Source organism: Haemaphysalis longicornis, unplaced genomic scaffold (assembly GCF_048455015.1).
Source record: "Haemaphysalis longicornis isolate Haplotype H1 unplaced genomic scaffold, Haemaphysalis longicornis Haplotype H1 scaffold_7, whole genome shotgun sequence".
Classification (NCBI taxonomy): domain Eukaryota; kingdom Metazoa; phylum Arthropoda; class Arachnida; order Ixodida; family Ixodidae; genus Haemaphysalis; species Haemaphysalis longicornis.
Genome location: NW_027526422.1, coordinates 30,558,989 through 30,574,370, shown reverse-complemented (window position 1 = coordinate 30,574,370; position 15,382 = coordinate 30,558,989). Strand labels below are relative to the sequence as shown.

At 46.0% G+C, this 15,382-nt stretch overlaps 1 protein-coding gene across 6 annotated transcripts in view; it reads right to left on the bottom strand.

The window, feature by feature from the left end:
• The window catches only part of LOC144145047 (sodium/hydrogen exchanger 3-like), a 349,094-nt gene that overhangs the window by 76,990 nt on the left and 256,722 nt on the right, over positions 1 to 15,382 (bottom strand). For 5 of the 6 annotated variants that reach the window (XM_077676545.1, XM_077676551.1, XM_077676552.1 and 2 more), the window contains exon 7: positions 8,638 to 8,703. The exons of the other annotated variant lie outside the window; for it this stretch is intronic. In XM_077676545.1, coding sequence (XP_077532671.1) covers positions 8,638 to 8,703 — 66 coding nt within the window. The remainder of the gene's footprint in view (positions 1 to 8,637; positions 8,704 to 15,382) is intronic. 6 annotated transcript variants of the gene reach the window in all.

The window sequence follows — 15,382 nt, the reverse complement described above, 5'->3', positions numbered from 1 at the left end:
TACGCTCTCAAAAGATTAGAAATAATCGCAATGAAGGATGCCGAGGCATTCATTCAACATCACAACGCAGTCGATGCTATCACTCCAAATAAGTTACAGAACTTACTGAACACTGAAACGTAACATAACCCTAAGCTTCAATGTTTGGTTTCAATCCAGTGAGGCCAAATAGAACTGTTTAAAGCTCCCATCGGACCAGTACATAAATATAAACAAGGCAAGAGTGCAACGACCCAAGAAAGGCCTAGGCGGGCGATGTAACGCGGGGGACTGAACGCGAGCAGTATGCACCCGAGGTGGCGGCGCGTGGTTTGAAAACGGCGTGATGCCGGCAGAGAAAATTCGCAGACAGGACAGTCGGACAGAATAAACAAACCGAGATCCACAAAAAGGCGGGCGCCGCCCTGTGGCAATACTGAGGCCGCCTAGAAACTTTGCGGCGGTTCTCAGGAAAAGAGGGCGGCCGTTCAAGGAATGCGATTAATGTAAAACAGCACAGCCCGACTCGTATACCCGTCGAGCTGCCCCCCAGTTATACACCCTCGCGGACTTCGCAAGCGCAGTTCCATTTCGACCGCCCCCTCGAAAGTGAAGGAGGACGAAATGAGCCGAAAAATGTTTTTTTTTTAATCCTTGGCAGTTCGGAATGCGCAGCCTCTATTTATAAAACGCATCGCAGCCGACAACACTCGTGGCTGCACACACGCGACGCGCACTGTTCGCGGAGCGCGCACTTTTTAAAATATGGCACGTACACCATTGTGCCAGCACAATGCGGAGAGCACGGAAAAAGGGCAGGCTTTATTCTCCCTGCTCTGCTAGTTTTGCGTCAGTCTCTTGCATTATTATGCTGACTTGCGCACTTCTGACATGCGGGTGTCCCGGCTTTTGTGGGCTATGTGCACCCTTGGTAGTTCTCCGTCTTTCTAAGCATTTTTTTTCTAATATTATGGTGGCAAGCAGGTAGTTTGTCGCTGGGGATAAAAGCACATTTCCGACCGTTAACCAGGTCAACCGAAAGGAACTGATACCGGCGTATTTTTTAGCAATGCGCAAAAAAAAGTACGAAAAAAAGCCTCACTAGGTTGACGCAGGTTTCTACTGAAATCAATTCACTATGTATAATAAAAGCGGAGGTTAAATAACTGATATTTTTGTAAAAAATTAGTTTGCGTGCAACGTGGACAATGAGGATATGATTTCTTCGCTAAAAATGAAATACTATATAGGGCACGGTTCAGAATGTTTCCTGACGACGACCCTCAACCAGGAAAACCACGGTATACATTTCGGAGTCGGATAACATGGGCACTGCAACTCAATTGAATAGAGCGACCGTGAGACACGGAACGGGGATGATTTCTGGATCAAGTGGCGTTCGAATTGAAAAAGAGGCAAAAAATTTTCACAATTCTGGAGTCCCAGTGTTAAGCTCAAATTTAAACGGCAACAGAAATGAATACTAACGGATTGATTTCCCACGGCTGGTCTGCACTACCGCGTTGCTACTTATAAATAACAATACATTAACAAGTGATAATATTATTGCTATTAACAGCAGTCATAACCTAGGCTAAGAATAAAAGAACGATGTGTAAACAATTCGGCTTCCCCAGTTGTTTGCGTATTGAAGTAGAGCCCAACGTGTGAATATTCCAAAACCGCCGAAACCAGACTTTTGCGCTTTAATACTAGTATTGCTGTGAAGTACTACTATACGCTTGGCTTAAAGGAGCCTGATACACAGAGCCTAGTTATGTGGGTTTGGGCGCTTTGTTGTAACGAATAAAACAAAATCAACAACTGAGAGATGCTATCGGTTAAAAACGGCGTCGAAAAACGACGACGTAAAAGCAGAAAAAAAATTAGAAGATATTCTTGCTCGCGCTGTCGCGAGCGTCGCCAAACCCAACAAAAACAAAACAAAAAACCCGCGCCAACAACTGCGTTCACCTGGTTTAAACCTCACAGATTCGGTGAACTCCACCAGAACGCATGAAAAGAAAGCGCCACGAAGACAATAAAACCATGAATGCTATGCGATGTACAACAATTCCAGCAAGTGTTTTGGCTCTAATTCCTTCCTTTTTAAAGTCCCCACCGCCAAGCCGTCAAGAAGGGCCAGCCATCCATAAAAGTGCAACAAGGTAGCTGTGCATAGATAAAAGGTTAAACAACGCTCACGTCATGGGATAATACGTTTGCACGCATATACTTAGATCATGCGATGCCAAGCGCGGGCGCAAACAAAACGCGGCAAGGGCAGGCGTCATTTGTTGTGTCATGTCCGCAAGGACGCATTGGGATGAAAGAAGAGACGAAACAAAACACGAATACGGAGAAAAAGAAACGTACGTCGGAAATAAAAGACCAGTAGTTGCCATGCGAACGAACAACAAATGCCGGGCGGAGGCGTAAAAAGGCGAGAAACAGACAAAGGGGGCGTTGCGAACAAAGAGTGCTGGAATAACGCCAGGGCAGTGGCAATGAGAGACAGCGCTCGTGTGTCCGCTGCCGGGGGAAGCCGTAAACAGATCAATCGGCGAGCACGCTATACGGGCATCCCAAGGACCGCCAACTGTTCGGCAAAAGTTAGTCACTCCTGCGCTCCTAATTCCAATTGGAGTGGGTACAGATTCACTCTGAAACAATGAATGGACATAGACGTCGATTTTTTAACGTTTGTCTCCCTTGCTCTACTCATTATTTATATTTAGACAGATTCCATAGCTAGGAGAACTCTTCCTGCGTTGTAACCAAATGGAATTGCCTGAGAAAAGCAGCTATCGAAATAAACAACAAGGTCACCACGCAGAGACAAAAGATTAAGGAACGTGAACGTCGCCGGAATAGTACGCAGAAAGGGCCGCACCAACGACGCGATGCTGTAGCGTGTGCATAAAGGACACACACACAACAAAAAGAAACGGTGTTCGACAAGCACCTAGTATGTTCCCACTGGCCGAACACGAACACGAACACACACACGAACACACACACGAACAAACACACACGAACACGAACACGAAAAAACACACGAGCAAACACACACACACACACGCACGCACGCACGCACGCAAAGAACTAATATGAGGCCAAAATCCGCACATGAAACTTAAATGCGATACCCCACGGAAGAGCTAACGAGGGCAAACACAAAATTCATTAGTAATAACCACATTAATAATAACGATGGTATGAATAATATTTTAATAACAATCATATTGACTGTAACACGCTTTGTTGCTCTGATTTCCCATTTCGGCATGCAGTAAGTGCGTAATGTAATCATGCGGAGCTATGCAGAAAAGCAGCCAGGTCGCAGTCCTTCCAAACCATCACCGGAATTCCACTTTCGTTGCGATTATGACACCGAAGGAGTGGCAAGCAAACAACGATCGCCCTTGCGCCGAGGCAAGTTCGGCATATCGTCACATGCATGCGCGTATTTGTGTACAGAGAACGTTCAATACGTTGGCGCCTAAAATAACTGGGCGGGAGCACATGCCAGAGATCCAGAGATGGCCGCCTTTATTGGGCGAATATGTACGCGTGTGACAACTATCCCCAAGGTTCGCACTCTCGGCGTATTTTCCCGAGCAAGAGAGCTCATAACGACAAATTGCCACGTACTCTCGGCAGGGCGTAAGAAGTCCGGCATGTGATGTCATAATAAGTGCATTGATTGTAGGGTTTAACGCGCCAACGCTACACAGGCGATGAGGCGCGCCGTAGTGGAGGGCTCCGGATTAATTTTGACTACCTGGGGGTCTTTAACGTGCGCCGAAATCGGGCACACACGGGAGTTTTCGCTTTTCGCCTCCATCAGAAAAGCGTACGCCGCGGCCGGGAATTGAACTCGCGTCCTTGGGCTCAGCAGCACAACGCCATAGCCACTGAGCTACCGCGGCGGGTGTGTCACAAGTGTATGCCCACGAGTGCATACACGGATGCCCAAGCCTTTCCAGTGGGTTCTGCTATTACTTTTACAGGGAGACGATAGATACTAAGTGCAGAAAGTGACGACCGAGATTTACAAAAAAATTGCGAGTAACCTTTCCATAAGGAAATCGCCGCAAGCGTTCATTGCGAACGTGAAACTGCCAAAAGCAAACAAGCAAGCAAGCAAGCAAGCAAGCAAGCAAGCAAGCAAGCAAGCAAGAAAGCAAGAAAGCAAGAAAGCAAGAAAGCAAGAAAGCAAGCAGTAAAGCAAAGGAGCCTGCACTCCCAATGGGGTTCGAGCAGTTTTCATACATCCTTGCCAAATTATCTCTCTTTCTCTGTCACACCCTCCCCGTCTTGTGCGGGCGTGTATGTGCCTTGTGCTTGTATGTAAAGAGGCTTGGTGCAGTTCAGTTTCGTGGCGCCACATGGGTGGGTCTATCTAGCGGTCATGTGGCCCACGATCTAATATCTCCTTTGACTCATGTTTTATTGTTATGCCCAGCCCATGTCTATGCGCGCTGACGAACCTTCGTCCGCTGAAGGCGGATTATTTGGTAAAGGTTTGGGTGAAAGGAAGGCCACCCACAAACACCGTCTTCCACTCCAATAAACGATTATCAACATTTCTTGACTATCGTTCTCACAATATTCTCTAAGTACACAGAACGCAACTTTCGCAACGATATGTTTAACACTCGGTTACCACGTGCCTCGAACTGTGACCTTTTTCGTCGTATATCCCTTGTGTATGTGAAGAGTCGGATCGCTCGCCCGTTGCTTTATGTAAATTCCACGGATGTGAAACATTGACGAGGTCCTGGTGCTCTAATTGACGACCTTCTGTACACTGCAAACTCGTCGCATGACTTGTTGATTTAGTGACAACCGTTCTGTGTTCTTAATTATTAATACCACGACGGAAAAAGTTGAGTCATGGCAGGGGGATTATGAGAAATTAGTAGGGTCAGGGTTCGATCCGTCGGGCTGACAACTAAGTTACTTTTCAAATCTGTGCTCAGTCCACTCACGCATGCACGCACTAAAAAAGCTTCTACGGGCGTCTAATTGAGTCATTAGCCCAGCCCAACTCAACCCAACCCAACCCAACCCAAGCTAACCTAAGCTAACCTCGATTCATCCGAAGTTTCGCGTTACGCGAAGTTTTTCACGGTCTAACTGCAATGAAGAGAAAGCAAACCATTCTCGCTTTTAACGGAGAATCACTTATAATGAAGTCAGTTTCCTGTCCCTAGGATTTCGTTATAGAGAGAGTTTACTTTACGTATAATTGCCTCTTTTCTGCAGATTCAAAACAGACCTTCGCCGTTTGTTACAAGCAGAAAGCCAATACGGATTCACATCTCGACGTTTTATTGCGTTGAGTTAACACAGCCGAGCTATTAAGAGCGATGTAATGGAGGGCTACGGATTAATGTAGTCCACCGGGGGATCTCAAGCGTGCGCTGATATATCAGCACACACGCGTTGTTCGTCGCCTTCGTCCAAAAAGCTGCCAAAAAAGACAACGCGCCAAGTCACGTGGCATGGCCCCGCGTGGCTTTGCCACTGATCCGCTGCGGAATAAACAAGTGCAAAATGCAATAAGTGCAAATGGTACAAATAAGTGCAATTTCCAAGTTAAAACTACGCTAAGTACACCTGAAAATCGTGTGTGGCTTAGAAGCTGAACGTAACATTATCCTTTTTCCATGCCCCTCCCTCACCGCTTAATCTGCGCTGAGTATTTCGTACACTATACAAGTTTCTCAGACGTAGACCTAGAATAAGTGAACGAACCTCTTCATTAGGAGGGATTAGTTTACTGCAAAAATAAGCCCGTCATGGGGCTGCAGTCGCTTCAAATGATATGAGGGCGGTGTTCTCGTTAGTTGAGGAGCAACGTCAGTTGAGGAAGATGACTTAATGTTTTACTAAAGTTTTATTAAGGTTTTACTAACGACTTACTAAGGTTTTACAAATGTTTTACTAAGGGCATGTTGGTACATCATACTTGGAACAGCGCAAAAAAGGCTGCGGAGAAGACATTTCAGACCTTCAGCTACTGATTTCATATTTTCTGGCACTCTCAACTTTCTTACATGTTTTCGTTATTACCACAGAAATACAAGTGTAATGACGCTGTATTTAATTTGATTTATGCAAGCGTGGGAGCTGGCTGGGCTGTAAGCAGATTTGCCCTTGTGCAATGCGCAAACTGTCCACTAGTGCAATAGCAACCTTCGCATGTTTTATTATTACTATTATGAGATTCACTTTACTTTCTTAAAACCCGGAACGAGTCGACACCGGCGCCGAAGTGCGCGTTTACAGCCCGTAAAGTTCGAACCTGTGACGAACGTATGCAACTAACACCTTCGCATCCGCTTGTGCGCGGCCCAAAATTAATATCCTCTCCGCACATTCCTAAAAAAACCGTAGGTTTTGAGTAGGTTGATAAGTGTGAGCGTTCCTTAAGGCGGCTCTCCGCGGCTTTCTTCTTTTTTTTTTTCATTTTATCTTTCCTCTGCTTAGAAAAGGGTTCTTGGTGCAGCCCAAGCGGACGAAAAACTTAGTCAAAATATTTTCTAAACACCCCCAACAAAATTCCCGCTTTTCCCGCTCAGTTTTAGAAGCAAACAAGACTTAGAACACTTTCTTCGCGAACGTTTAGCAGAAGGCAAAGTTCGTACGCCTGTATTTTATTTCTTTTTCGCCATTACGGTCCAAGCGGATATCAGGCTCTTTCCTATAAACGTTTCTCGAAAACTTTCAACGATTGTCACGGTTTGTTTGCCGTCGCCTACTGATGGCGTAAGAAAACAGTAAACCCCGGGCGTCGGCTCAAAAAGTCCGCGTCAGAAAAATCCAACTGGGTCCCAACCAATCCGCGTCGATTTTTTATAAAACGTTCAAACCCTTGCCTCCAACAACGGCGCAAACAAGACGTTGCCCGGCAGCGCCTCTTCCGATAAGAACTGCGGTTGCTCAACAGTTTTCTAACAACATTCACTCCCGATCACCCTCTGCAAGGTCAAGTTTGTATCTTTTATTCTTGGGCTGTAATGCTCTAAACAACCAGCTAACCGTAAACGTTTCAGAAACCGGAAGTCATATCAACTGAGTGCATCAGAATACAGAATTGCAGGGAAGGAGGAAAGCAGAAAAAAAAAAAAAACCTTGGTTGATTTCTCTGTCATAGGAATCGGTAAAACACGAAAGTGAAATGTGCAGCGAAGTCTGCAGGCGAGCATGATTTGCGGGCCGGCGGCTGTCTTTCCGGTGTGCTTGGCGAGCGGCGTCCTGCTGGCGGGTCGCTTCGGCAGAGGTGTATACGGCGTCAGTTCTGTGACGGATATGACGTCAGGGAAATCTTGGTGTATACCGGCATAAAACACTTGCGTGTTAAAATATAAAACCCGAAAATGAACAACCCTAAGTATAAAGTACTCTTTAGTTACAGGTTGCTTCCCCGCATGAAGACTGTGTGCAGGGGTGCACCCTTTACAGGCCGCTTGCTCCGTTGTACTGACGTCACTTCCGTGACGGATATGACGTCGGTGAAAACAATGTATCCGGAATTGCCTGTGTTACATGGTAACTTTCAATTGACAGTTGGACTCTCCTCCACAACTGCTTCCTATGTATTTGCAATGGGGCACTCGATAGACAATCGGTTCAACGGCCTTCCGAAGGCCTCTGAAGCGACTGTGTAGCACAAGTATAAAACACTTCCGTGTTAAAAGAGAGTCACTGAAATATCCTGAGCGGGTGGGCTGCCTCTTCGCCGCACAAAAAATAGATACATGCATACATACATACATACATACATACATACATACATACATACATACATACATACATACATACATACATACATACATACATACATACATACATACATACATACATACATACATACATTGATTGATTGTAGGGTTTAACGCGCCGACGCAACGCAGGCGATGAGGCGCGCCGTAGTGGAGGGCTCCGGATTAATTTCGACCACCTGGGGATCTTTAACGTGCGCCGAAATGTCGTACACACGGGCGTTTTTGCTTTTCGCCTCCATCAGAAAAGCGGCCGCCGCGGCCGGGAATCGAACCCGCGACCTCGTGCTCAGCAGCGCAACGCCTTAGCCACTGAGCCACCGCGGCGGGTATACATACATACATACATACATACATACATACATACATACATACATACATACATACATACATACATACATACATACATACATACATACATACATACATACATACATACATACATACATACATACATACATACATACATACATACATACATACATACATACATACATACATACATACATACATACATACATACATACATACATACATACATACATACATACATACATACATACATACATACATACATACATACATACATACATACATACATACATACATACATACATACATACATACATACATACATACATACATACATACATACATACATACATACATACATACATACATACATACATACATACATACATACATACATACATACATACATACATACATACATACATACATACAAGTGCTAGGTACGAAACTTAAAGGTAAAACAAGGCCTGTCCCCATCACGTCAGGTTCACGAACTGTAAAAGGTAAACAGAGGGCAGTTTACAGAAGATGGAGTTGTGTTTATAATACTCACGGAGGAAGCAGAAAGAGGAAAAACGTGTCTGGCGAGAAGGTGGGCACGTGATCCGAGTGGGTGACACTGCAAGACAGAAAAAACAACAACAGCCCCGGGCTTGTTATTCCTTCCTCTCCAGGGAGTGCAACTAGACGGGCGCGAACAGCAGCAACAAACAAGCGCGCTTGTCAGCGAACTTCCGCGAGTCCACGATCAGGTGAGCGCCAGTAAAAACAACCAATGCGTTCTCCAAGGACCTGCACACCGCGGACGTAGCGATACCCACTGGTTTATTCCTTCGTGCGCTGAACAAATTGGCTCGTTGCTGTCTCCCAAACAGGTTTGTTAGCGTTGCTTGATGCGGATCCAATCAGAGGCGGGGATTCCGAAGATTTCGAGTATAGTTAGCTGAAGTAACGCACACGGCTGGGAAGGCTACTTAGAACTTTGGAACACGCTGTATAACAAGAACGTGCGGTGTTTTTTCGTGTTCATCATCCTTGCTTGTTTTGCGCTCCAAGTATGTTTACAAATTCTTGGCTGACGACTAACGTTAAACCACCTTCATCGTGCATGGTTAAAATTTTTAATGCCCTTAATTGCTTCCTGTTTTATTCATTCGTCTTCGGGGTTCTAGAGATATACTTGAACCATTCTACAAGTTTTCTCATGAGAATAGAAGTTTTCAGCACACCATAAACTGTTGATGACGTGCTGGACAAAACATGTTCTTGCGACGAAAATTGACAACTATGAAGGAGCATTTTGGCAGAACTAAACATCGCAAAGGTTTGGTAAACGATTTCGTTAACACTACGTAGTGCAGTACTAATAAAGATGCTGTATTTGAATATTGGAAAGTATTGTATTTTGCGAGATTACTATACTGATGCTGTATTGCACGAAATAATTGAAAGGAAAGAGGATTGTAAAGACAGGAGGGAGTTGGGCGGCAATGGTGTTACGGAAAAGGACTATTTGAACTCAAAACCTACGAGAAGTGGTAGAAAAAAGGCAGGGTCGGGGGACGTCTCCCCCGTCCTCATTCATGGCTGAAGTGAGTTCAGTTTTCGACGTAAATCTGTCACACAGCAGGGCAAAAACTCACTGAAGACAGGTTCTGCCGATGTTTTAACTCGAACCTACGGTCAACAATCGTTCTTGCCAAGGTTTTCGGGTGTTTGTTCTACCTGCATCTACGAAACCGCGCGAATAAAACAGGCTTAATGTCACATGTTTTTTGTGTTTTTTATTTATTTCAATGTTGACATCTTTAAAAAGACCTGGGCAGTGCCGACCTTTCCGGCTTGAATAGGTGATTCTGTTTTAATTTTTCAAAATGGAGTTGGGAGGGTGCCGGTTCCCCGCTCAGACGCAGTGTTGGGTTAGAAATAAATGTTTAAAATGCTACGGGGGCACCTAAGCTTTCTAGGGCTATGTAAGAAAGCGTGAGCAGCATCACTCCTCATTGATACTGCTCTGAGGCTGCTCTGCACGGTATCTAATGACACCCTGGGTGCCTGTGAGCAACGGGCAATGTTGTGCTTGCGACAGTTTTGGTTGACAAACTATGACAAAAGGAACAGGAGAAAGCGAAAGGACACCACAAGGTAAACACTTTCGGTGAAATTGCGTTTTCATAAAATTTTTGCAGGATCCCGGCAAGCGGGCGCGATAATTAGAGCCCGGCGACAGACTTCACGGCGCCCTTGACAACGTACTCGATGCTGGTACGAGTTGATTTTTTAGAACTTGCTCAGTTGCAGCTTTACGCGCTCGCTCTGCCAGATGATCTACACAAGTTCCAAGGCGCCGCTACATGACATCCCTGCATTGCATAAAACGATGAAGTTAACCTCTTTGATAGATCTTGATTCAGCTAGGACACGCCATTGTCGCTCAACATTCCCATGAATACCTTCGCTCACCACTGCGCGCACCGCGACGTTGCTCTATCGGGAATGTGCGCAGAACCCGCTGGGATGGCACCGGCTGCGAACGCTTGTGTTTTCGCTGTTCCCGCAGCGGCTATCGCCGCAGAATATTTACCTCTGAAGACCGCTCCACAACCACTACTACGAGGCAATAGTGAACAGCATAAGCGGCACCTGGCTCGCAAAAACTTAGAGAACGGGCTGGATTTAAGAAAGGCTACGTGATATATTATCACGTTAATGTCATATACTGGCAATAGTAAAATATGTGGAATATGATAAACCACTGTACGTGGTATTTATAGGCTTCGAAAAAAAAACATTTGACTGTAAACACCACCGCAGTACTGGATGCGGTGAAAGAACAGGGTACATATAGGACCATCGGAGGACATAAGTGAGGGATGCACAGGTGGTAGAATCGTTCGCAAGAAGATTCAGAAGTTCCCGATCACGAAGGACGGGAGGCAAGAGGACATTAACTCTTTGAAATCGTTAGCAGCCTGCCTACAGTGTCTATCAAAGAAGCCTGCCTGGGAAAAGTCAGGGAGAATATCTGAACCACTTGGGATATGCGGACAAGATTGCCATGTTCAGAGAGTCCAGAGGCTTCAGGACAGCGTCGTCGCAGGATTAAAGATAAGCATGAAGAAACAAAAATAAAAAAAAAATTGTTGCTGATTCCTCTGCCATAGGAATCCGAAAACACGAAAGTGAAATGTACATCGAAATCTGCAGCTGAGCATGATTTGCGGGTCGGCGGCTGTCTTGTGGGTGTGTTTGGCGAAAGAAGTCCTGCTGGCGGGTCGCTTCGGCAAAGGTGTACTGGCGTCATTTCCGTGACTGGTATGACGTCAGTGAAATCTCGGTGTATCCCGACATTAAACACTTCCGTGTTAAAATATAAAACTCGAAAACGAACAGCCTTAAGTATAACGTACTTTTCGGTTCTAAAGGTTGCTTCTCCGCAAGAAGACCCGGCGTGCAGGAGTGCACCCTTTTCAGGCCGCTTGCTTCGTTGTACTGGCGTCACTTCCGTGATGGACATGACGTCACTCAAATGTTTGTGTATCCCGGAATAAAACAATTTCGTGTCAAAAAATGGAGAAATACTCTCATCAAGGTGACATTCCCCTCCTTGCGCACGCGCCCACACATATTTCCACTCCACGCACATATGCACGCGCGTATACACACGCACATACACACGCACACGCACTTTCTCCGGTGAGAACAGCGATTGCACGTCGCGTTGGATAAAACTTGCGTGACCTGGGAGCAAACCAGCTCTGTAACCCAGGTCTCCAACCGCAAGTACGTAAAATTGTTTCCAAAGAGGGAAGAAGGGGGGGGGGGGATTATCTAGATGGACCGAAGCGTTCCACTATTTGACATACACTAGCTGTCTCAGCGCACCCGCAGCGTGACACACTTTTACCTAGTTGAAATATCGCGCCAAAGAACCTGCAGGCCCTGTAATAGTGTCTCCTGTTCCAGGGAACTGTCGCAATCTGCCCCGCAGTGTTTGCAAAGCGAGACCATGGAGTTTCGTAACGCATGCAGGGTTGAAGTTCGGCTCTGCCGCACGGATCCCGCGAGCAAGTCAAACAGAACGGGAGCGCCCGCCTCTTCTTGGCGTTTTGAAATCGACACGGCTGACAATTTCTTGAGCGGCGTGAACTTCGCCCGCGGCTCCTCCAAGGATTACAAAACGTGTCTAGCTCAGAGGTAGCGTATAAAAAGAGTGGCCGTGATAAGGAATCTGCAAAACCGTTTAATAACACAAATAAAGATATCTTGGAAGCTACAAAATGAAAGCGTTTGAGATCAATGACGCTTATATGACAGCGCGCCTCCAGACAGATATGTGCAAGAAAAACCTCGTGAAAGACAAAAGCAACCAAACAGTCGCTAGCTGTAGAATCTGTCTGAAACGAGACATTGGGGAGTACTGGATCCAATATATATAGGGAAGACACGAAAAAAGTAACATCACTATGAATTAATTGTTGCAAATACGGCAAACCTGGCACCGTTATAGATTTGCCTTAAAGGCGTCGCTTAATTAGTTTTGAAGATACGTGTACTAGTACACGAATTAAAGCTCGCTATATAAAGTGAGGCTCCATAATTCGGGTTCGTATAGCCATCTAGAGAGATAGACAGCAAGGAAATGTAAAAAAGCAAGAGATAAAGAAAGTAAGAGAAAGGAAGAAAGAGGGAAAGAGAAAAACACAGTGAAAGCAAGAAAAAAGGGAGAAAGAAGGAAAGGGAGAGAAATAGAGAGATGAAAAAAAGAAAGAGAAAGAAAGAAAGAAAGGAAGAAAGAAAGAAGGAAGAAAGCCAGACAGACGAAGAGAAAGAAAAACAAGAGAGAGAAAAGGCAAAAGGAAAGACGGGGAGGTGAACCCAATGACGACGTCCGGTTGGTTAACCTGCGCGAGGGCATAGGACATGTGTGAAAAAAATGACGGAATAGAGGGATAAAAATATTCAAAAAATTACCACTTACAGTATTATGAAAGTGGAAGACCAGCGAAGCTGTATTGGTGGATAAGTATATCGAGTTATGTATGGTGACTTACTATATTGATCGAATAACGGCACAGCGCATACCTTCCTTAGAATTAATGCTAAACTACTTCTCGTAATTTGCTTCGGGACAGTTTCAATAAAACATGAGTTGCAGCCGCTTTCTGTGACCTTTACTTCCTGCGTAGACGGCCCTGTATTGACGCAGACGAGAATTCTGTAACTTGTACCACTTCACTGTGAACTAACTACAATAAGTAAACGGAACTTGGAATAATGATAGAGTCGTCTTTGCGGCCGATTTCAGCATGATTTTTTACAAGATACCTAATTTAAACTGAGAGCGTCGGAGCAATGTCTACTACCCCTGGAGCGAGCGCGTGCGATTTCTTTGTCAACGCGCCCCGATAGACGAACACAATTCTTATCAGAACTCGTGAGGCTCATCCATATTGCACCATTTCATCTGCCTCACTTCAAACCATCCCACTTACAGGCCCATCCATCGCGTCGGAGCGGAAGCGCCTACACCCCTCACCATCCGAATCACCTCACCCTCGTGATGAGAGCACCGCCCTGACTGCCCCAGACTTCTCCCTACAAGAGCTGCGCCGCCTAGCGGAGGACGACACCACGTTACCCCGGTGCGATGCGCTGCCCACATGGAGACTGACGAAGGGGCCCTTGCGCAGTTGGAGCTTTTCCTAATAAAGAATCCTCCCTTTCGGCCGCAAAACAGCTTCGCTGTAAAAACCAAGGTCCTGCACACACAAGTCGTTCCCGTCACGGCTTTTAAAGCCGGACACATTTCTAAGTGTCCGGCTTATTATTAGAGTTTTAGGAGCTGGAGCTGTTGGCGTCCCCTGTCGTCGTCGGAATTATCGCCTCATATAGTCACGGCACTAAAACCCCCGGAAGCTTGTTTGTGCTAACTCGGGGCTATGTGCTAACATGGGGCTATGGAAACACAAATGTTGAAAGTGCCGTATGGCGCATACGGTGCAGGGAAAAATCGCATATGCGTGGCTATTGAATTCCGGCGCGCTCGCGCACAAATCGCGACAGAATACTTAGCGCGTACAGTGAAGTTTATAAACGCTCAAATTGTGTGATCAAGCTTTCACCACATACAAATATTTCCCGAGCTGGCACTTAAGGCTGCATTTTTGGTATTTTTATATAATAATTATTATGGTAGCATTTGTGACATGACAATTTCTGGATATGTCTGGATAGTTTTTGTGCTTACTTATGCATTCGTGCATTAATTTTTGTCAGATTTGCTGCGGAAAAACTGATTTATTTTTGACCTAATGACCTGACTGCGATAACCACGTACGCCGCTGAATGGAACCCTACATAGGATTAATTACAGAGCGTAGGAGAGGCGAACTTCCATTTTGTGCAACCTCAGTTGCGGCGATACATCGGACTACGCTGAAAATGCGTGCACCGTTAGAAGAATCTGCTTCGACGACTTGCGCAGCGTAATGTATCGCTCAAGATTTCAGATTCTGGTGTCCTTTAGAATGTCCTTCGCAAGGTACAGTCATGAATAAATGAAATGCGAACACGAAAATTTGAACCACAAAACACCCAAAATTGAAAAATGCTGTTCGTTGAGATCCAATAATGGCGCGCTCTTGTATGTTTGGAAAAACCACATTTACCAACTTTGTTTTTAGATGCAGAGCATCTGATTCACTCGCCTTGTCCCTCCGGCGTCGTCGTCGTCGGCGTTGTCCACCCCTCCCCCATTCTCCTCGCCGCGCCAGCTGCGCTCTCCGCCGCTCACCCCCTCTCCTATCCGACAGCGAACACTCTCTCGCGAGGGGAATTGGATTGGATTCGATTGGATTGGATTAAAGTGGATTGTGTTGCGTCATAGCCGCGGCAGACGCGCTGGGGCCGGCGCATGTGCAGTACTCTCTCTTCCGCGGTTTCCTCTTCTTCGGGCGCGCTGCGCAAATAACCAGTGTGCCGTTCTCCGGCGAAGCAACATCCACGCTTGGCTTAAACACTTAGAGTCCACGCCGCTTTACAAGTACGCCAACGTCGTCATCGACTGGGGCCGGCTTACGCAGTCCCCTCAACGTTATGCGCGCTATAAAACGCGGTCCCTTCGCCGCTCCGCCTATGCGTCGCATCTACACAGGGGTTCCCGCGAGGGGAGGTGGGAGTTTTTGTAACTAAGCTACGCGTCATTTTGACTTGCATGGATATAAATCGCGCTATTTGTGTGTTCTGGTCCATATTTACGCGTTCGCATTTCGCGTGTTCATGACTGTACGTGATGC